We start from the raw sequence: 22969 nt of genomic DNA, 5'->3' as shown, positions 1-22969 counted from the left end.
GACCTGCACATTCACCACACTATATATAATAATAATATAATAACACAACGTTAACGAGGCAGAGTTGTTTTAGAGGTAAATGCAGAGACTGCTTGGTGAAAAACTGCACCCGACAGGAAGTTGTTGGATTGTGTAATTGATGAGTTTAATGAGGGAAACCAAGAAATCCCTTTAGCCTCCTTAGCGTAGCTCTGAGGAGCTCGCGGCTCTGCTCCATCGTTCTAAAAATAGCTTGCACTGACAATTAAAGGTCGCAAACCTACTCCTAAAACTATAGGGATTATGGCAATGGGCCAATTTGCCAAAATGTTGAACTATCCCTTTAAGTGAAACGTTCTCATCAGCATGTCAAAGAGCTTTTTGTGTCCCCACTCTATTTTACCATGATAGATATTAAACTGTTTAAAGTGATAATTAAATCGTTACCTACAACAACAGATCTTACGATGTCCTACATGAAAGCAATATTTTTTACATTGATGACCATAATAAGTTTACAGTTAAATCATTCATATCTAAAGGTGAGTGATAGTATTGTTTGATGGGATGAGAAGAAAGACTGATTATTTACGTGACCCTAAAGTCTAATCAAAGATATGTGAGTCCTCCTGGACTAACACACAGCACACTGTGGACAGAGGCTGTGTGAACTTACATCTGTGTGGACATTGACAACAGTGCCAGTCAACAGTATTGTCCCAAATACAGGCCATGATCCATTCAAAAGTTAACCACTGAATGTAACTGGTTCTAGTTGTAGCATAGTTTTTGTTTTACAGAAGATTGAAAGCTTGTGGCTATACTGAGTTTTAACAACATCAAGGTCTATTTTCCATCTTTTCTAAAAAAAAAAAAAAGAAAAAAACCTCTCTCCTGCTTCACAGTGGAGAAGAAACAAAAAGAAAAACTAGCTTTTTTTTGTTACTGCTTGTATGTAAAGGCCGTGTCTGCTACGGATGAAATGCGTCATTAAATGATAATTTCAAGTCAATTACCATTTACAAAACATTTCACGCATCAGAGATGTGACCTGCTCCGGGTGTATTGGAATCGAGCGCACATGCAACGTGGACGCTGGTGGAAAGTCTGGAGGGAGCTGAGGATGCTGCTGCCTCACGAGAACACACTGAATCTGACTCTTGTGCATCTGTGGCGCGAGATAGAAGCTGCTGCTGCTGGTGCTGCCGCGATGAGCTGGTATCCCCAACCTCTCTAGCTTCATATCCACTCTTGACCCCCTCAACAGAACAAGCTGAGTTGGCTGCCACACGGCTCTGATCGGAGGGTTCACCCCCCCCCTCCCCTCCCTGCTGTCGGAGATGGGTGAAGGACGGCTGACGTGTGTCATGTAGCGTACACCCTGTTTGACGAAGACACTGGAAGAGATAAATGAGCGACTGTAGGTTGGATGAAGATTACATTCACATGTGTAAGCAGAAGGACACTTGTAGAGGTATTCTTGGCAGAGGATCGATGTCCAAACCCAACATCTTCCTCCTCTCTTCTCTTCTGGCGGGAGAGCAGTCCGGCCCCGGGTTTGCTGGTTTGAATCCCAACATCAGACTGAGACACACCCCTGAGCCAGGGTACCAATTTCATGTTTATGTAGACTAAACCTGCGACTAGGACGAGCTAAATACTGTGATACGATGCAGAGGCCGACCGCAACGTGTCGAAGTGCAACACTGGGGGGGCGGTGCGGTGCATCCTGGGTAATCATCAGCCTCACATGCTCACAGTCTCTCTGCAGGGACCACGGTGTGACGCTGCCGCTCTCCGGCCGCCACCCTGGTCTACAGAGCCTTGAGTGTCCCTCTTCAGGTGCTGAAGCGGGGAGGAGGAGGAGGGGGAGGGGGAAGGGTGGGGACGGGGAGGGGAGTTGAGGACAGCGCTGCAGGACCAGGAGACACCAAGCTGAGCGCAGACCATCAGCATCCTTCACCACAGATCCCGTTGGTCAGGTCCTGGATCACCCCGGCCCTCACCAGCTTCATGAGGAACTCCTTCTCTTTAGATATGTTGTGAGTCCAGGACTGTAGAGGGGACAGAGACACAGAGGAGGGGGTGGTGGGTGGAGAGATTTGTTTATTGGTCTTTATTTTTAAAAATCTCATTTCATTGTAGATTTCTTGCATTTTCTACAACCTGAGAATAAAACTAGAAACAGCACCTCATGGTTGTTTCCTCCACCAACCATAAGGTATGTTCACAACCTCCTGAGTTACTGCCTTTATAAACAGTGGTATTTTATCATTGTAATCAGCAACAGCCAGAGCTGAAGGCTTCATGTTTTCTGCTTGTCTGTCACAGTATGTCAGTAATCACAGTAAACATTGACTTGGCCTCAGAGCTTCTGAATGATGAATAAACATGGTTGCCCTTGAGATCTTCACCTATTTGACTCACATATTTCTACTTTTTCAATTTTAGTTTATTCCAATGGGAATTTGTCAAATGTAAACATATTTTGGAAGATATGAGTGTTTTTTTGTTTTAATAATCCATGTGGAAATGATGGTGTTGGCCATCTCCATCAATGTCTCATGCATAACATAACTTCTCTGCATCATAGTTCAAAAGTTACGTAGATTTTACATTTTCATTTTTTATTTTAAGAAATCCAGGGTGGCAACAAAATATAGCCAAGTTCAGGGATCATCAACATGTTTGGTAGACATCTTGAAGTTTGTAAATGTTTTTGTGTTTGAGTTTTTATGTAGCATAGATGATTTAATCAATCTGTATCTCGATCAGTTCCTCATCCCAAGACAAAAAGAAAATGGGTTGTCTCTGCAGGATGTATAGTTCAGGAAGAGCTACTGTATATAGATATTTCATTTTTCACCGCCAGAAAAGATGGTAAAAAAAAAAACAAAACAAACATACATTGGACCATAATCTGCGTGGGGATCATCAAAATTCATCGAGTAGACACTTTGAAGCTCCAGTTGGTAAGTTGATGAAAGTGAAAGTAAACTCCGCGATTTGGTCGGAAATTTAAAGACAATACACCATCAGGTCCCTTTGTGAACCTCTGCCAAGCGCCCCACACACAGGCACACACACGTGCAGGCGCACGCACACAAAGTAGCCATAAACGCACCCACAGAAGATGTACCGTATCCATAGCAACTTCAAAACGATCTCACCTCTCACCATGAAAAACTCTCTTCTTGTGTGTGTCTGCATGTGTGGAGGGAGGGAGGGAGGGAGGGGGGTTGACAGAGGTGAATAGAGGGACCTGAAGGTGTATTATCTTGAAATTTCGACCAAGTTGTGGACTTTACTTTCACTTTCGTCAGCTTACTATGACGTGTGCGAGCTGCGATTGGCTGCTCCTCCTGCTCCCTCTACCTGACTGGTGGAGAATCGTCGGTCGCGGTGGATTTTGGCAAACACGATTTCAGGCTGTAGGTGGAGCCTGAGGAGTTGGATTTTGTCCTAAATTACTAATTTAATGTCCGACTATCAGAATATAGTGACAGTTCCAGCAAATATGACTGAATAATTGTTACCAACTGAAGCTTTAAGGATTACAAAAAGCTAGGTTAGAAAAAACCTCCTCCTACTAGACTATTTGATTGAACAGGTTAAAAGTCAATGGCAGGGATTAGAATAAAAGGTCTGATTGCAGGTAGACTCGTCTTGCTCATGAGGGCTGACAATGGAGAACTATCAGTGAGTGAGGAAAAACTCGACTTAAGGCTCTGATCGTGTTAGTCACTACAATAATACTGTAGCAATCAGCACAGAGCAGATGTTCAATGAGTCAATTCATGTTTGCTTAGGCTGTGATGTGAACACATTGTCTGGATGGTGACACCTGATCACACAACTCTGTATTTACACCTGGTATCAATACTGAAACAGAACACTCCCAGTCCCCTCACATTGTGATTGTATCTCAGTACTGGAGGTTAGGATCACAGGACAGCTGAAGCATCTGGAAGCTACTTTTCACTGACTGGGCTTATGTTACCTCCACTGGAAGAAGGTAATCAGAACCAGTGGAGAAACTTTCTAACACTGGCTTGATCAAATGTCCACATCTGATTATTTCAGTCTTGTCAATGTTCTAATACTCACTCGGCTATAAAATAATTAAGTGACATCACCTGATATTTGTTAAAGGGATATGGCAACATTTTTTTTTCGTGTCTTGCCTCACTCCCGAGTCCATGACAAGCAGATAGACACCATCCTTTCGACTGTGCATGCAGTAACAAGGGAGAGCCCGTATCGCCCGTAATTAGCTTAGCTCAAACGCTGGAAGTGTATCAGTAGTGTTAACCTTCCTCCACCTAAAGTCATCAGAGAAACTCTTCAGCAACTCTAAATGGAAACCGGCGGGCCGATCTTCGTCTCAGAGCTGACAAAACTCTCCGCTAAGGCATCTTGAGCGGTCAAATGCCGGTAATGGGACGAGATGGGTCAAAACGGAGGGTTCAAGCAAAGACGGTTTATTTTGGTTCAAGCTAGCTACATCGAGGGTAGGTTAGCTTCCTATTTCAAAGTAAAAGCACAAATTCTATCGTCATGGTTTTCTGTATGTAAAGGGCAACGGCTGTTTTATTTTGTGAAAGTAACTGGAAGTGCGTTGGTCACAACGGCTAGCTTGAGTAGCACCGAATTCGTCCGAACAAAATTGTAAACAGCTGGTATTTAGACAAATTATCGACACACTGCTGATCTAAACGGCTACTTTCTCGCCTAAAAATGTTTGAAATGTTGATAAAGTGATATATTTACAGAGTTTAGAGCTAAAATGAAATCAGCTTCTGACTGCTGATTTCGGCTCGTAGGAGGCAGGCTAACACTACCTATGCACTTCCAGCGTTTGAGCTAAGCTAATTACGGGTGATACGGGCTCTATCTCCCTTGTTACTGCACGCACAGTCGAAAGGATGGTGTCTATCTGCTTGTCATGGACTCAGGAGTGAGGCAAGACATGAAAAAAAATGTTGGCGTGTCCCTTTAAGTTCTGTTGTTCTGTCCACAGGATTCCCCAGACCTTTGAGTAATATGAGTGAGCTCTAAGCGTCACTGCAACCCTCAAGCACTTGTCTCATTACACCAGTCCTCATTGGTGAACATGTCCATCCACCTAGCATAAATAATGCGTGAAGAAGACCAGCACCATTCAAAATGTGCAACCTCTTCTCACCTGCCTGAGCAAGAAGGGCCGTCTGCTGAGACGTCTCGCTCACTCGTATTACTCAGAGAGACAGGGTTACCTTTATAACCTACACTCTCTGTTCATTATATTGCGTTCAATGTCTCATTATGGGATGTTATTTTATTTTAAAGGTACAGTGTGTAACTTATTTGGCTTTTTATTAGCAAAAATTAAATATTGCTTTCATAAACATGTATTTCCCGAAGTCTAATCACAATCACATACAAATGAAAGCTTTCCCGTAGCTTAGAATGAGTTGTTTACAAATGCGATACAGTAGGTGGCGGTGCACCCAACCGAGGCCGCCATGTTGCATCACCTTCCTGCGAAATATGACTGAAGCGAGAGTGGAAGTCTGCACGTGTGTTAAAAAAACAAACCAAAAAAAAAACCGGTAGTATTAATCGGTCATAGTTATTGTTATCAGTTAACGGTTAGTTTGTGAATGTGTTGGTCCTCGGAGGCCACTGTCATTTTGCCGACGGGAGGGGTAAGCGCGAGCGAGGGAGTGAGCCCTGCAATCTAGAATCTGAATGCTGGATGTCACAGCGGGATGGCAGTCTTTCTGGACCTGGAGTGTGCACACATGCATTGTCCAGTGTCAGTCAGATTAAGGCGTATACATATAGAAGATAATCAATTTCCAATTGCATTATCTGGGAGTTTTAGACAGACTATCACATGTGCATGCACAATAGTTGTCCTGTTATAGATGGATTAGAGCCGTAATTTGATTTTTTTTCAAGTGTCATGTAAACGTACGGAGTGTCTTTGGTTCAGCTCAACAAAACACCAGTTACTGGGAGACTGTACACCTCATGAACCTGTTGACTTAAACACATACAGTCACATTGAAAGCATTCTCTTTTCTTTGGTCAGAGAGATCAAATGGCATAAATCATTAAAGCCCCAGTATGTAACTTATTTGGCTTTTTAGCATAAATACGTATTACACTGAAGTCGAATCACAGCCGCATACAAATGATACAATACAAATGCTTTCTCGTACTGTGTAGTTTGAGGAAGGACGGAGGCACTGATGTTGCATTCAGGTGCAGTCAGGCAGACAACTGGACGTCATTTTATTCCAAGAGAGAAAGATGGTAAAACGTGGGTCAGGTAAACAATATGACATCACCATGACAACATATTGTCGTGCCTGTATTGTTTTGCCTCGTGCTGACAGACCACTTGTTTTACATAGACGCTTGTTTATCCTGTTACATGCAGCGTCTGTTGCCTGTCTGACGTCTGCCCGATTTCACGTGAACGCAACATCAAGAATACGTTCTGATATGCAACCGAATTGCTAGATGGGGGTAATTCCTACATATTATACCTTTAAACATATCCCGTAGTCTCTCTTTTGAGTGGAACAGGATGCAACAATGGGCCAGAGGAGCCTGTTACATCTCTGTTTACCAGCTTGACAAACACTAAGATCCCTCCAGTTACGCTCTGAAATGAGGCGATCCGCAACGTAGAGCTAGACTCCAGATTTTGACGTCTTCAGGTAGAAAGCACGTTAATAACCAGGCATCAATTCTTCTGTTGTTTGGCAAACTTAACTATTTGACTTCAGCTTCAGCTAGTTGTTGCTCATAAGGTTTTAGTTCAAACTGTTGTTAGGCTATTGGAGAACACTCCCCATCCCACCAAAAAGACCACCCCATATGGGTAAATGTGTTCTTAAAGAACCCATTTCTCACCTGTCCCGGTTCTAAATGGTAGAGGGCATGGACGAGCAGCTCTGTACCTCTGAACAGTAGCACAAGGCCAAACAGTAGGTGAAAATAACATGCAGCGGATTGCATGTCAGTCTCAACAACCTTGTCTAAGGGTGATTTATGAGCAGGCTGGAGACTGTCAAGTGGAGAGAATGGCAACTTGGACATTGTATATAGTGCGCTCTGACTGTCCCGCTCTCACAAACCAGTGCCCAGCAACGTTCCCTACACTTGAGATTTCATACACATCCCAGGCCACTACTCAACTCGCTGCATAAATCCTTTCTAGAGGCATTTTAAATTAGAGAAAGGTCACAGTAAACTGTCTCTGTACTGCATAAACCTGGAAAAACTAACGAAAAGGAAGTTGGTCAGAATGCTAACAAATGTGGACGTTGTGAATATTGTGTGGGAGTATCGTATGAAGGGGATGAATCATCGACCTGAACTGTAAATTCACAGCTCAAACGTGTAATGATGTACAGAGCTGTTCTACGACTTCCTCACAGATCTAGCAACAAAGAAGCCGATCAAAGTTTCTGTCCAATGACCACAAGATTTTTAATTTTAGCGGCTACGCATTTCTTCATTCATGTTCTCCTTATATGTAAACTATGATAATGCAACTACTGCACATATTTCAGTTGTCCAGAAAAAGATAAAAATCTCTTTCAGACATACATTTCTGGGTTAAGTGTCTAGACCTGAAGCCTCTCAGTGGGTGTTGATCAGTGTGTAACATCTGAGAGCAGGTGTGAGAGGCAAGCTGTCAACCAAGAGAACATCACACTGTATCCTACTGACAATGACACAAGATTATTTTCCCCCTTTTTAAAGTCTGCATTACATTACCCATCAACCACTGGTGATTTGTCTGTCCCTTTACAAAAAGACAAGGTCTGAACTTAGTATGCCTATGCACACCAAGTCCGTTTTTTTTCCCGTCTGAAATCGCAGCACATTTAAAAATGAATTTTACCTCATGTTTCGTCACGTTTATAGACTGACTCTACTTTTGACGGTCATTAAAGTTTTCGGAACAGGTTCTATCGATCAGTGTTATTCACATCCTTTAAATGTATAATGTGTAGGAATTGCCCCCATCTAGCGGTGAGGTTGCATATCGGAACGTATTTTTGATGTTGCGTTCACGTGAAATCAGGCAGATGTCAGACAACAGTCAAAAATCCACCCTTCATACGTTTTGTATTCCACTGAGAAAAGGTGAGCTACGTAACATAACTTGCTGTTAGCATCAATCTCCACTGCATGTTATGTTACTATACTATACTGATTTGGTGTCCATTGACTATGTAACCTTTACCGAGCAGGAGCAACAGCATCCTCTTTTGCCACATGTGGTAACTACAGAACTTTGTGTTGGGCTCAGAGTCTGATTATGGACGGAGAGGAAAGCAGATGTCACCTCCTAGCCTGAGCCACAGCCTTTCTCTCCCTTCTTTTTCAACTTGTTATTTCACCAAGGTTTATTCTCCTCTTCCTTAGACCTCTGTCAATTTGTTTTCTGGGCCTGCTGCCCTTCCGCAGATCTTTGTCTGTGTAATACTAAATACTCTAGTAAATGGTGGTGCTGCATCCATTTCCCATTTTTGTATGGTGCTTCCTTAAGACACACCCATTTGTTGATCAACACAGTCATATCTAGTGAGGAAAATAAGTATTTGATCCCTTACTGATTTTTGAAAAATCAAACAATCATATAAATGAATTTATAATCTGTATTTCTGGATGTTTTGTTGATATTCTGTTTCTCTGTGAAAATAAAAATTATAGACCGCCATTTCTTTGTGGGGGAGCAAACTTACAAAAGATGCAGGGGATGCATGTAAAACATATGCATTGTGTTTTAAGAGAATTGAACTAAATGCTTAAAATGAAATAGAATTAAATAAGACTCCTCCAGAAAACACCTGTGGCATCTCAACAAATAAGGTCTTCAGTTACCTCTTTGATGGCTGACATCCTGATCTTCTCATAGTAGTGCAAGGGGGCGTGGGGCGTGCTCATGTTGTACCCAAATCCAGCCACAGCCACTTCATCACAGTTATGAAGGGCCATCGTTATAGCAACTGCCCCCAGGGTTGGGATATTCTGAAACGGAGGCATAAAAGAGTGATGATACAGGTCACCCAGTTATGATCTCAATCCCACAACACATACAGTATGTAGTGTCCCTTTAACATGTGTACTACAAGTATACATGTTAAAGGGACAACGAGGAGTTTGTATTTGGTTATAATTAAGTCTCACATTAATGTGGATGAATCTATGCTACCCACACTTGTTAATGGTTCTATTTTCGATCAATAGCTATATCGTTTTGTCTCTGTCGTTATTTTGTTATTTTAATTAATGGTGGAAATGCTGGGCGAGCTGACCAGCGTGTCTTTACTTTCGGTTTTGCGGTGAGTCATGAGAATAACCCAGCGAAAACGCTTCACTTTTCCAAAACTCCTCGTTGTCACTTTAAAGGGATAGTTCAACATTTTAGCAAATTGGCCCATTGCCATAATCCCTATAGTCATAGCAGTAGGTTCATTCCCTTTAATTGTCGGTGCAAGCTTTTTTTTAGATCGGCGGGGCAGAGACGTGAGCTGCTCAGAGCTACGCTACAGAGGCTAATGGGATTTCTTGGTTTCTCTCATCAAACTCATCAAATACACAATCCAACAACACCAAAACGCTTTCGTGGACAAGTTGTGACCTGCACGAGACAGAGTTGATTTCGAGGCAAATGCAGAGACTGCTTGCTGAAAAACTGACCCCGACGGGAACGCGCATCAGCAGTTTTGCATGAATTTACCTCGAAAACAACTCCGTAATGTTCCGTTATTATCTCATAGCGTGGTGAATGTGCAGGTCACAACTTGTCCACCAGAGCATTTTGGAGTTGTTGGATTGTGTATTTGATGAGTTTGGTGAGGAAAACCAATAAATCCTATTAGCCTCCGTAGTGTAGCTCTGAGCAGCTCACGGCTCTGCTCCGCCGTTCTAAAAATAGCTTGCACCAGCAATTAAAGGTAACAAACCTACTGCTATGACTATAGGGATTATGGCAATGGGCCAATTTGCCAAAATGTTGAATTATCACTGTAATGTCCAGAGGAGGAGCCTCTTACACTCTGGTCATTGTGTTGACATTTTACAGACATGCAATCTGAGGCATTGGATAATTACACAGTTTGCTCTCAGGCTCTTGAGTAGGTGCTTCATAAAGCAAACAGACAGACAGGAGAGCTCCAGTCCTGACCATTAACTCAGTGCTGTGTGTGGACAGCTCACTGCCCCTGGTCCTCCTCTTATGACTGGACAGAAAGTGAGTGCGAGGGAAAAAGCAGGTCTCTCACCCCTCTGCCCATCTGTCCGTTGTTGTAAGGTAAGCCTATCAGCTTGAAGGAGGCCTCCTGGATGTAGTAGGGGTTCAGGATGCGCATGTCGCTGGGCTCCCTAGGAACCTGCCTGGCCACCGACTTCCAGAAGCCGTCAGTGCTGCGCTGAAAGACAGAGAGTGGGGGATTAAACCTCTTTTGGTTCACTATCACCGCTCTCAGCAGCAGGCAGCTGTGTTCAGTGATAAAGCTCTGATGAACTGACAGCCTGCTGCTCTCCGGCACTCAGCAACTTCACTCACTGCTCAGCATTTTAAGCATTTTGCATTTAGAAGCTGGCGAGTCAGCCACTGGCAGCGGTCGACCCTGTGCTGCCAGCCAAACCAGATAATAGGATAAAATGCATGTGTTCATATAATTTCACAAACTTCTAAAAATATAGCGGCCAAGACAATCACTTTTTTTTCATGTTTGTACAACAACTCTGAAATAAATATACTTCTAAACAAATCTGTGCTGCGTTCATCTACACTACATTATTGTGTTAGTTTAAAGTTTAAAATCTTTCATTTACAAAATGATGCAGAACCCTATTGCAGGACTTCGTAGCCCCTTTCACAGAAATAACAGCCTTGAGTCTTCTTGGTGAAGCTCTGGACATGTGGATTTGGGCTGTTTGTCTCATTCCAGCTGACATGTCCGGTCAAACTCCGTCAGACTGGACGTGTAGTATCAGTGAACTGCATCTTCAGGTCTCTCCACAGATTTCATACTCTGTGCAGCTCAAGGACGGTCAGGGACTTGTCCTGAAGCCACAATGCTGTCTTGATTATTCGGTCATGGTTGTGCTGTAAAGTGACCCATCGCATCAGTCACAGGTCTGAGATAAACTTGGGACAGAATCAGAATCAGAATCAGAAAAGTTTGATTGCCAAGAGCAGGAAAGGTCACTCTACAGCACAAGGAACTTGACGTGGTGTCAGGTGCAAACACAAAAAGGACAAAAAATTTTAAAAAGTAGTGAAATAAAAATGAAAATAATATAAAAATATTCTAGAATGCATATTATACTATATACAATTAAGGATTTATATACAATAGAATAGAATAAAAATAGATACTGTATATATACAGAATACAGAAAAAAACTAGAAAAATACAGAAAAGGATAATACATTGAGTGTATACAGTGTTTCCCCCTCATTCATTCAGTAGCTGGACATCACTGCTGTGTCACCTTCAGGCTACTTAAGATTTTACTAGTGGATGACAACATCTGATGTTATCTTGGAATTGTTTAGAGTCATTTATGAGTGCATACAATCTTCATTCATCAGACCAGGAGCAGCATAACATTAAATATTTCTAATTATCTAACTTCAAGGTTTTTATTAAAGCATCACATCTCTCAATGGCTCTCAACAGTCTTCTGAAGTCACTGTATATGCTGAAGTCACTGTATATGCTTTGTCAGCAATGTAAGTGCTGAATATTTACTATCCGCAGTGACGCTGTAAATATTGATCACTTCTTAACATCGTCAGAGCTGGGATGGTATGCAGAGTGGACGGGAGTGGAAAATATGATGGTGCTTCAGCAGCCCAGTGAAAACAACACTCTGAGACCTGGAAGTGTTCAGCAACATTAAAACACTGATGAAAGACAAGAGGAGCAAACAAAGCCAGTCGTGGTAAAGAAGCCCCTGTATCAGTATACCCGGGGCTATTACACTAATTACCAGTAGTCTGCCCTGTCCTGATGGCTCTTTATGAACACTTAATGGGATGTCTGCCTCTGAGGGGTTTTTTTTAGGTATGTAAGAGTAAGGCATAGCAGAGTTACGCTGTAAGACAGTAACCTGCTCACTGACAGATCATTGGTAATCCTGTCTGACTGAGGCCGTTCTGCTCCTCTATGGAGCTGGAAAGACAACACCTCTCCTCTGCTGCAGCACTGCCCTAGTAGATGGGGTTAAAGGACAAGCAATTCTCAATTTCCTGTCAAAACTCTATCAACTAATAGGTTTACATACATACATTTACTCCAGGTAAATCCATATTTATATATTAGTAAATTACAGATGCTATACAGGTAGCTCCCAGCTTCATCCATTTATACAGTGGCAAGAAAAAGTATATTGGAATTTCCTAGTTTCTGCATTAATTGGTGATTTAATGTGATCCAATCTACATCTAAGTCACAAGTATAAACAAACACAATGTGCTTAGCCTAATACACACAAACATTTATAATATTTCATGTCTATATTGAACATATCCATTAAACATTCACAGTGCTGGTGGAAAAAGTAAGTGAGGCCTTAGATTTAATAACTGGTTGAACCTCAACCAAACATTTCCTGTAGCTGCAGATCAGAACTGAATAACACTCAGGATGAATTCTGGACCATTGGTCCTGACAGAACAGCTTCAGCTCAGCCATGTTATTATAGGATGTCTGGTGTGGACGGCTCTCTGGAGGTCATTCCACAGCATCCCTATTGGGTTCAGGTCTGGGCTCTGACTGGGCCACTCCCTAAGGTGGATTTTCTTTTTTTGAAGCTACTCTAGATGATCTAGATAGTAGATTTACTTCAGTGTTTAGGGTTGTTGTCCTGCTGCACCACACAACTTCTACTGAGTTTCAGCTGGTGGACAGCCAGCCACCATGACATTATCCTGTAGGAAGCCTGGATAAACTCTGGAAGTCATTTTGTCCTCGATGATGGCAAACAGTCCAGGCCCTGAGGCAGCAAAGCAGCCCCAAACCATGATGCTCCCTCCACCGTACTTCACCTATGAGATAATGGTTACATGCTGCTATGCAGCACCATTTTTACACCATACTTACAAAAAATACTAAATAAATAAATAAATGAATAAATAAAAATACAAAAACTTAAATCTTAGTTTTATCAGTCCACAAAACGTTTTCCTATTAGTGTTGTGGAGTGGCAAACTTCAGGCCTGCAATGGAAAGCAAAGCAATTAATGCAGAAAACTAGGAAATTCCAAAGGGTTCACACACTTTTTCTTGCCTCTGTAGCTCCTTTCCACTGCAGTTATTTAATTAAAATCTATTTTCCAGTGGCAAGAGCTCCTAATACTGTGCTTTAGTCAGCAATGGAAATGGTTTCAGCATTCACACCTGAGACTCTGCAGTAGACACAGGGTATTTATCAGCTCTGCTCTGATCGGCACTGATGTAAACACAACACTCAGGTGACTTTGCTGATACTATACTGTATATATATATTTAATGGTGAGTGGGTTTGTCTGTTCCCACAGTGTGAGCCTTGGAAGGCTTCAGAGTGAAATACTGCTCTGCATTCTGCTTCATTAAAGCACTGTGCTGCTTTGATTAAGTGGCATTGAATTACTGTCCTCCTATGTAAAGTGGCCTGCAGTCACAGGTGAGTGGATCAGACAGTGGTGATGCAGTCCACTCTGTAGGTGCATTATGTAGGAGTACAGTAGTCCAGCAGTTGATAAAATGCAGAGTCAAAGAAAGAGCAGTTTAACATGTGGATGTAATGGAAAGGTTTCTACATGAAGTGCACATTTAAAGGGACAGTATGTAGCTTATTTGGCTTTTTATTAGCAAAAATCAAATATTGCTTTCATAAATACATATTTACCGAAGTCTAATCACAACCGCATACAAATGAAAGCTGTCTCGTAGCTTAGAGCACCAGACACTGACATTTCCGCAGTGGCTCCACAGGAGACTGTTGACACCATGGACTTTAAACACAACTCTGTCTTGTCACATTCAGATATATTTGAAGGACACGGCTATTGTGGTGTTGTGTCAGGGCCGGGACAGAAACAAGAGGAGCACAGGGATCTGCTCAAATGTGTCCTCACTGCGTCTCCAGTGAAGGCCATTGTCAACATTTCTCAGTAGCTACTCTGCCCCTTGTTTTATGTTAGCACCATTAGTCTTGACAAAGAGTGACTTGGCCATTCACAACAAAGTGAGAAAGTGAGTGTGTGTGTGTGTGTGTGTGTGTGTCTCCTTGTAACTGATGTGTTGTCTGCATGCTCTGCTCCGGGGGAAGGAACCTGAGCTGTCCTACAGCGTTGGTGTAAATGAAGCAGGTCTGAACAGCTCCAGTCCCACACCATGACTGTTTATTCAACCTAACTGTGAGGTAGTGTCAGAGCACACCTGTGCTTCCTCTACACACCACCAACAAAGACATGGACCACAGAGTGTGGAGGAGGGGAGCTTCTGTAAGAGTTCAGTACATGTGAGTAGTAACAATATTATTATTAGACTTGCAGGGTAAAAATAGCAGTCAGAGTGGTAACAGTGTGATGATGGGGGCCGTGGGCATGGCATCAAGAGCTAAATGAGGCTGCTTCTCAGTCGACTAATAAATCCACGACAGAGTGAGGAGGTGAGGCTGCTACAGCTGCTGCAGGCTGTTTGTACTTGCACCTGTCAGCTGAGGTAAAATATGATGGAGGCCAGGGACCACCCTGGTGACACCCACCTTCTCCTAACAGGCCACACCCAGCCCTGGATTCCTGCTCTACTCTAACAGAATGACAGCTACTTTATGCACATGTTCAGGTGGATTCATTCAGGTATTGATGAAGAACACAACAAACACAGATGCACATGAAATAAATGTGGCTTCATAGTCAAAAGTAACTTCACATCTATAACAAATTAAAAGATGTGAAGCTTAGAAAATGACATTGCTGATATTAACATTACACAATAAGATTATAACAAATACAGTTAGGGATGCACCTCTGGGTTTTTCAGTTTTTATGCTGATTTATGTATCAGCTGATACCCAATACTGACCCAATACCACTGTTTAATTAATAAACTGTACACTTTGCCATGTGGAAGAGAGTGAAGAACTTAAATGCTTTCCTAACTTTGTCAGACATTGTTGCTCTGTTTGTTGACATGTGATGTAGCACGCCTCAGAAACATAGAATTGAAGTGAATAGATCAGCATCATAAATCAGCACCATTATCTGATACCCGATCTAGCTATTTATCAAAAAAAATTAGTCAATAGTAAATAGTCACATCTTAAAGGGATAGTTCAACATTTTGGCAAATTGGCCCATTGCCATAATCCCTATAGTCATAGTAGTAGGTTCGATACCTTTACTTGTCGGTGCAAGCAATTTTTAGAATTGCGGAGCAGAGCCGTGAGCTGCTCAGAGCTACACTACGGAGGCTAATGGGATTTCTTGGTTTCCCTCATCAAACTCATCAAATACACAATCCAACAACTCCAAAATGCTCTGGTGGACAAGTTGTGACCTGCACATTCACCACGCTATGAGATAATAACAGAACGTTACCAGACAGAGTTGTTTTCGAGGTAAATTCATGCAAAACCGCTGATGCACATTCCCGTCTCTGCATTTGCCGCGAAAACGACTCCGTCTCATAACGTTCCGTTATTATTACAGACATGTCTGTGACATGCTTTGGTCAAAATACCCCAAGGATCAAACATCACAGCTCTTTTCATCCTCTCAAAACAGTCCTGTTCAGAACAGCTGGTTTCAGTGCCTGTCCCTTTAAATGTAAATCAGCCACTGCTCACCCCTCCCACAGGTAGGGGTGGTATTATGCAAATTCGAAAATTAATGACATCACTGGAAGACGACTGAGGGAACAGCTCATAAAACCCCATGGATTTCAGGGAGCCATGACATGATATTGTTATTGGGTCAATTCTCACATTTTGGGGGCCGGAACGCAAGACAAACACCCAAATATATGTTAAAGGGGAACTAAACCCCTCAGTTTTGGATGACGTGCTCTAAGCTTGAAATTCAAAAAATGCCTTGATTATGGGCGGGACTCCAGGAGACACTCTCCGATCCCCCCTCCCCCTCCCCCCTGCGCCTCATTCACAGTCCACACCCGCGAAATCACACAAAAGAGAAAAAAAAGTAATAAACACACATCGACACTTCTGCTAGCGCTAACGAGCTACTAACGAGCGACTCAGCACTAGTAGCGTGGACACTACTAGGAGAGGACGCCAGAGCCGTGACACAGCATCTACAGCTGATCCGCCGGCTCGTTAACTCGTTAACGGCTCGTTAGCGCCGGCCGCATTAACGATTCCCGTTCAGGCAGCTGTTAGCAGCCGTTAGCCGCAGCAGAGCAGCTAGAGTGCCTAGCAACCGTTAGCGGCAGGCAGCAGCCGGTGCTGATTGGTCGGGGAGCTGGTGGCTGGTGACGAAAGCTGCCTCCAAAACGTCATCTGCCTCCATCTCAGCCAATAGAAAAATTCGATTGTAATAGCCGTGTTTCAACCCATAGAGGGCAGTCACTCTACATTTTTACTACAAAATACACCAAATTGAAATATTTTGACTAAAATGTCAAAAGTTGGACCAGAATCAACTGACAACACTACCTTATACCCAAATACATTTGTTTTCAGCAGAAAAAAGTGGTTTAGGGGTTTAGTTCCTCTTTAAAGAGCCTTCAAAAAGTGCTATTTCCATAATATGTCCCCTTTAAAACTTGAGTCAATACTTGTACAGCTTTCTTTGCCAAGCAAGAGAGCTCCTGATAGCGTTGAGCTGCAGTGTGACCAGTGCCTAAGAGTTAAATCCAGCTCTGCTGATGGCACAACTTGGAAGGGATACTAATGATGGATTTGAGGTCCCTTTGAGTCAGGGAGGTCCTGCTCAGAGGTCTCCTATGGGCCTGGCATGTGCTCAGCTGTGTTTAACCACGGCTGCCACAGTTAGTCCCTTTAAGATAAGAAGATAATAGGCTTTATTAATCCCCAAGGGGAAATTCATGATACATTTATTCCATCTTCCAGATCCAAAATGATCTTCTCCTTTCCTTGAAGGCACATAATTCAGTGTGTTGAGCTTTGTAAGTGTCCACAAGGTAGGGAGATCACAGTTTGTGCTGGAAATACTTGGTAAGGTCAGGGTCAGTCTGCTCTCTCAGCTCCCACACCCCACGCTCTCTGCAGAAGCTTTTCCCTGGAGAGCCGCCCCCACATTCCCTCGCATTACTCTGTGAAAAGCCTTGATTCCAGTGGTAACATTCTGATTAGATTCACTACTTTCACAATTGTATCCAAAAGGTCACTTGTCATGCTTTGCCGTGCTTGTGCTTCCCATTGTATTATACAATGTGTCAGCTTCACATTTGGGACCACTCTACGAACATGAGACACAAAACCAGACCTGCAGACTCTGTCATGTTCTTGGCCCCACCAGAACAAGTTCCAACACAGTGGTCCATTCCAATTGAATATTTTTCAGATTTGTGATCACCACTCTGAAAATGTCCTCTCCCCTTGGTGTCATGTCCACCTGGTCTCTGAACAGGAACTCTTTTTTGATCTCCCTGCAACTGATGTATCTGGCAAAGACCATTAGTTGGGGAATCCCAACGACAGCAACGGACTCATCCAGCTGCAGTGTTCCAATATTCCTATTGTGGTTCATGACCTTCATTCTGGATGCAATGGAGAGTGGGACAGACTCGCTGATTGTGATTTCATTTGGAAGAAGAATTCAAGTTAAATTTTTAGGCATTTCACCAGCCAATCGTTGACCCAATAAAAATCCTACTAAAATAGCTACGTGGGTTGAGCAGGCGCCCCATATGCAGAGGCTACAGTCCTCGCTGCTCGCCGTTCAAATTCTGAATCTGGTCGCCCTTTGCTGCATGTCCTTCCCCCTCTCTCTGCCTCCCCACTTCCAGTCTCTCTCAACTGTCCTATCAATTAAAGGCAAAAAGCCCAAAAAATATACAAAAAAATCCTTGGCTGACGGGTATTTACAGAAATAAATATTTCGCTCTCTACGTTTTCAAAAATAACATCGTTCACGCCAGATTGTTCCCAAAAAACCCTTTATTTACACAAACCCGCATAAGTACACCGTTACTCCAACTTCTTCTACATCCCAACCCTATAGGTGGAAGTGTAACAAGATGGTCCGTCTTTGTGTAAACGAAAGGCCAAAACTCAATTATGTGGAATAATGGAAATATCACAGTTTTTGCTGTGTAAACGAGGCCTTAATGTAACCATGACACATTTGTGTTCACACAGGATCTCAAATGCATCCTCAGTATGTCTTGGGTTTGTTCACATCTGTATTTAGAGCTGACCACTAGTGATGGGATCACCTGAGACGGATGTTACAGCAGGTCTGAACAGATGTGCACCAAAGCTGAAATTTCACACTTCTAACTCCGCCCCCTCTGGCTGTGAGCGACATGGACATGCATGTTAGATTATCAGAGGATTTGGAGTAAAAAGGCCAATTATTACTATTATGATTATTGTTATTATTGATATTGTTATTAAGGACCTGCCTACAGATCCATTTGCTAGTGCAGTGGCAAAATAAAGAATTGAGCTGCCTTACCAGCCGATGTTTGAAGACCATGTCTCGTAGCCACTTGAGGTCCAGAGCTTTGAAGGCCGAGAGGACAAAGAGAGACTCGGCCTCGTAGCGTTCCGTCTTCTGGATGGCTCCCTCTGGATAGGTGATCCTCATGGTGGTTTTGGAGCCGACATCTTTCTCAAAGCCTTTCACTGGGGCTTCATTTAGCCTAAAACACACAGACACAAGATCAAGCACTCACATAAAGCGCTTTTAAAATAATCAAGACTGTTTGAAAATCTCTAAATGAGGACAGCAGCTGTCAAATAGAAGCCTGAGTGAGAGCGTTGGTGTGAGTCCTAAAGCTCTTTTATCAAAGTTGTTTGTTAAAACCACAATACAGCTTCTTCATGATGCCTCCCTGGCCAGGGGTCTCATTTATAACCACTGCATACGCACAAAATGGGGCTTGAAAGACGTGCATACCACTTCCCACAAAAATGGTGCCATCTATAAAACTCGACGGGACAACATGTGTACCTGCACACCATGTGTACGAACACTCTGGAGATGCAGATGGTGACGTGTTGAATTGAAGCCAGATTGTAGAAATTCAATGTGAGAGCCTTCACATATCTCATCTACACATACAGACATATTTAATAAACTACTGTGCATGCATCATACATTAGTGTAGTTCTTAATCACAGCAGCGTAGCGCTGGTGTGTCATAACATACCTGACCACCACATCAAACTGATCAATCCTGTGGCCCAGAGACTTATTGGCAAGGATTCCTCCATTCCCGATTATGATGCACGTCTTGCAGCTCAGACTGTAACACAGACAAGACACGTCATGATGGAGTGGCGCTACATTCAAGGTCAGTTCTCATAGTCTGGTTAAAACAGTGGAAAGCTGTGGAACGTTTGTAACTCTGGTAATACAGAAAAATGACAAAGAGGAAAATGGTGACTGCCTGGTCATGTGACCCATGTTTATGTATTCATCACACCTGTTAAACCTCTTGGAATTGTACTGAGTGAACCTGAAAAAGCCACTGGAAAGACACGTGGCTTGCCCCCAATAAAATCCACAGTGAGGTCATCTCAGTGTACAGTGGTGAAGATTGATTTTCACTTCAGCTGTTCCTGTGACCAACCTGCACCTCACCCCCTACTCTGACTGTACACAAGGAGTTGGTTCACTGTGGTACTTCATGTGGTCATTCATCCTATATGTTTGGAGCAGAAAGGTACATCTTACTAGGCCTGGGACGATAATCAATAAATCAATTAATCGCACGATAAATGAAAATGAACTCGATAGTTTTTCCGGCCATGTGCATGCGCACGTATTTGTTTTGGTCTCTGGCCTCCAACCAGGCTGGATGACAAGAGGCTTCACTCTGCATCGGTCTCAGCACCTGGGCCGTTTGTTTTGCAGAATGAAAGGAGTGAACCCTCTTTTCAGTCATCCAGGATCTTCGTTTCCCAGAATGCATTTCTCAGCAACCGGCAGCGCAGCGCATGAGCGCTAGCTGTAAAGCTAAGCAGCTAAAAGCTATTTTACCGTAATTCTTGCTGCCGCGCTGTTAACACGTCACTTTTTAAAGTTTTAATATTTTTTCATGCGGGAAAGTCACCGTTCAGATCCCCAGTCTGTGGTCAGTTTATCCACATATCGCCTGTTAGGAGATTTCCTCCGACGTTTTTGGAGCTAATGTGGCAGCAGCGAGCAGGAGGAGCGGGGCTTCCCACAGTCTGCAGCCGTCTGCAGCAGCTCACGGGCCGGTCAACCTCCGTCATTGGGGGAGCAAACGACTAAAACTTATCAGCAGGTTTTTAGAGGTTTATCGCCGGCTGGTTTGATTGATGAAATCTTACACCTGTGGAAGTCATATTAGTTTGTTTGAATGAAAAGTGGAGCTTCAGGTGTATAACGTTATTGGACAGAAGAGCTGCACTGTTTATTATTTTTTGTTTATTTTATTTATTTAGGATAGTAGCTATATAAGTTCTTGTCATTCCAATTACAATGGTTAAAAAAAAAATACTCATGAGAAATAAAAGTTTATCGCATCGTTTATCGACTACTTACATTATTATGAAATATTATTATTATATTAGTGGTTAATTTGTTCTCAAAAAAATGTGTCAATAATATCGTTTATCGTCAGTAATTTGTGGGACAATATATCGTCCAGCAAAATTTATTATCGTCCCAGGCCTACATCTTACCTTTTCTTAATTCTTAACAAAAAAGAAAAACAAAGTTTGTTAAAGGGATATTTCAACATTTTGGCAAATTTGCCTTTTGCCATAATCCCTATTATGGTATATATATAGTCTAAGGAGTAGGTTCATTACCTTTAATTGTTAGTGCAACCTGTTTTTAGATCGGAGACATGAGCTGCTCAGCTAACGCAACAAATGTCTCTATGCTGATACAAAAATGAATCTCAACATGAATCCTGTATTTTTGGAAACTCTTGTCAATCAAACGACAGGACAAAGATAAAAAAAAATCTGTCCAAATTTAGATATCATATCTGTTTAAATCCAACTAATGGATTCACATTCAGTTCCATCTCTTCCTCACTCATTTGTTACTGAGGGCAACCTGCTCAGGTCAGAATTAAAGCTGGACCATCTTATCTGAAATGACTGACAGAAGGCACAATGACCAGTATTCAGGGCCTTGTGTTGTTATTCTGGTTGGCAGTGTAGAATAATTTCAAATATTTCTATTTGACATGTGACACGACATGTGACACTTTTGTCTTCATGGTTTTTGTCAGGTAACTTACTAACTTGTTAATCACTTTCTGTCAAGACAAAAACCCGTAGCACTGATCATTTAGGTGTCAGACTGCAGCGATGTGCTGTCAGTGAACAATGCGTAAAAAAAAAAAAAGCGTAATGCGCAAACTATAATTAACACTTTAGTTCTTTATCGACTGAAGTACTCTGAAATGGTAACAGCAGAAGTCAAGTCAGTGTGCTAGACTTTGGTTAACGTCATGATTACAACGTGTAATGTATACTCGGTACAACATGTGCACTGCTTAATTCTGGGTGGAAAAACAAACACATTCCTAATTGACTTAGCTGACTGATGAAAGAGGGTCAGTGCACCGTTTCTGTGCAACTGATCAGGTCCATATAAAGACAAAAACTCCAGACAATACAGTTACATCAATAACTGATCTGGAGTCCAGACTGTAATGAGCCTCAGGGTAGATAGGCTCAGTTAACACTTACAAAGCCAATCTATGTTTACAATATGCCACATAGCCTTGTAGACTACATTTGTAAAAAGAGCTGCATCATTTATAATGATCATGAAACTTGTTGAAAAAAAAAAATCTTGCTACCTCAACATGTTGTTCCATTCTCTGAGTACTTCGACCACAGGGTGGGAACCATTGCTCTGCTTAAGTACTGCAGTACTAGTCAACGTATTTCAAACCACTGTGCTAGTTTCTGTTTCATGTTTTACCACAACACACAAAGCACACACACACAGACTTGAAAGGTTAAAAACAAAATCTGGTGCCTGTAGGATCTGATTAAAACCATAGAAAAACTAATTTGTTACTGAGATTTCACATTCTTTTCAGATTGTTGAGCTCAGATGAACTACATTATTTTGTAAAGAGACAAGAGTATTTCTGAACTGTAGAAGATACCTACCTGTCAAGCTCCTCTCCAAGGCCGTAGCTCTTAGTAGCTGCGAGAAGAATATCTATGATCTTTTCTGTAGATAAAAAAAAGGAGGAAGAAAGAAGAAGCAACAGGTAAGATGAAGATGAAAAGAAAAAAGAAATCTTTCCTCCTTATTGCACATGGTTATGGCCTCATCTCTGGCACATCCTCACTGTGACCAATGAGGCCAGTCTGAGAGCCACAGGCTGGGTGAGCTCAGTCCTCATCATGTTACAATGTTACACAGCTACTACAGATAGGTACCATTGTGGAGGTCTTTAGACACTTCACTAGCTTTTCTGAGTGATGAGCAATTGGATAATCTGAGGAAAAAGCATTTTTGAAATGAAATTGATAAAACTCTTGTTTCATCAGGTTTGACTAATTACTGTGACTTTGCATTTTTAGTGCAGTGTTAAAGTCACACACACACTTAGCTGGTGTAACTACACAAAGGTCCAGTGTGTAATATTTATCAAGGTTTATTGGCAAAATCTGAATATACCACCAATGAATATATTTGTATAAGTGTATAATCGCTATAAAATAAAATCTGTTCACAGCCTTATAATCCTTCTTTTATATATAGCCTACATAAGGGTTTTGCTTAGAGAGTGTCGCCATCTTGTGCGCCATGTTTGCACGGGATGGAAAATCC

General features: G+C 42.3%; 1 protein-coding gene across 3 annotated transcripts in view; it reads right to left on the bottom strand.

Annotated features, from left to right (window-relative positions):
- Positions 1 to 1716: 1716 nt before the first annotated feature.
- The window catches only part of st3gal3a (ST3 beta-galactoside alpha-2,3-sialyltransferase 3a), a 36017-nt gene continuing 14764 nt past the window's right edge, over positions 1717 to 22969 (bottom strand). For 2 of the 3 annotated variants that reach the window (XM_085773499.1, XM_085773498.1), the window contains exons 6-11: positions 22300 to 22363; positions 19344 to 19439; positions 18647 to 18833; positions 10272 to 10418; positions 8869 to 9015; positions 1718 to 2033 (exon numbers count right to left, since the gene is read on the bottom strand). In XM_085773499.1, coding sequence (XP_085629625.1) covers positions 1929 to 2033; positions 8869 to 9015; positions 10272 to 10418; positions 18647 to 18833; positions 19344 to 19439; positions 22300 to 22363 — 746 coding nt within the window. In that variant the 3' untranslated portion in view covers positions 1718 to 1928. Of the gene's footprint in view, positions 2034 to 8868; positions 9016 to 10271; positions 10419 to 18646; positions 18834 to 19343; positions 19440 to 22299; positions 22364 to 22969 lie in introns of all 3 variants that reach the window. The other variant, XM_085773500.1, reaches the window with a different exon arrangement.

Source organism: Trachurus japonicus, chromosome 4, assembly GCF_045865225.1.
Source record: "Trachurus japonicus isolate A0001 chromosome 4, Traja_1.0".
NCBI lineage: Eukaryota > Metazoa > Chordata > Actinopteri > Carangiformes > Carangidae > Trachurus > Trachurus japonicus.
Note: the sequence above shows the minus strand (reverse complement) of the source record. Positions and strands in the feature narration are given on the sequence as shown.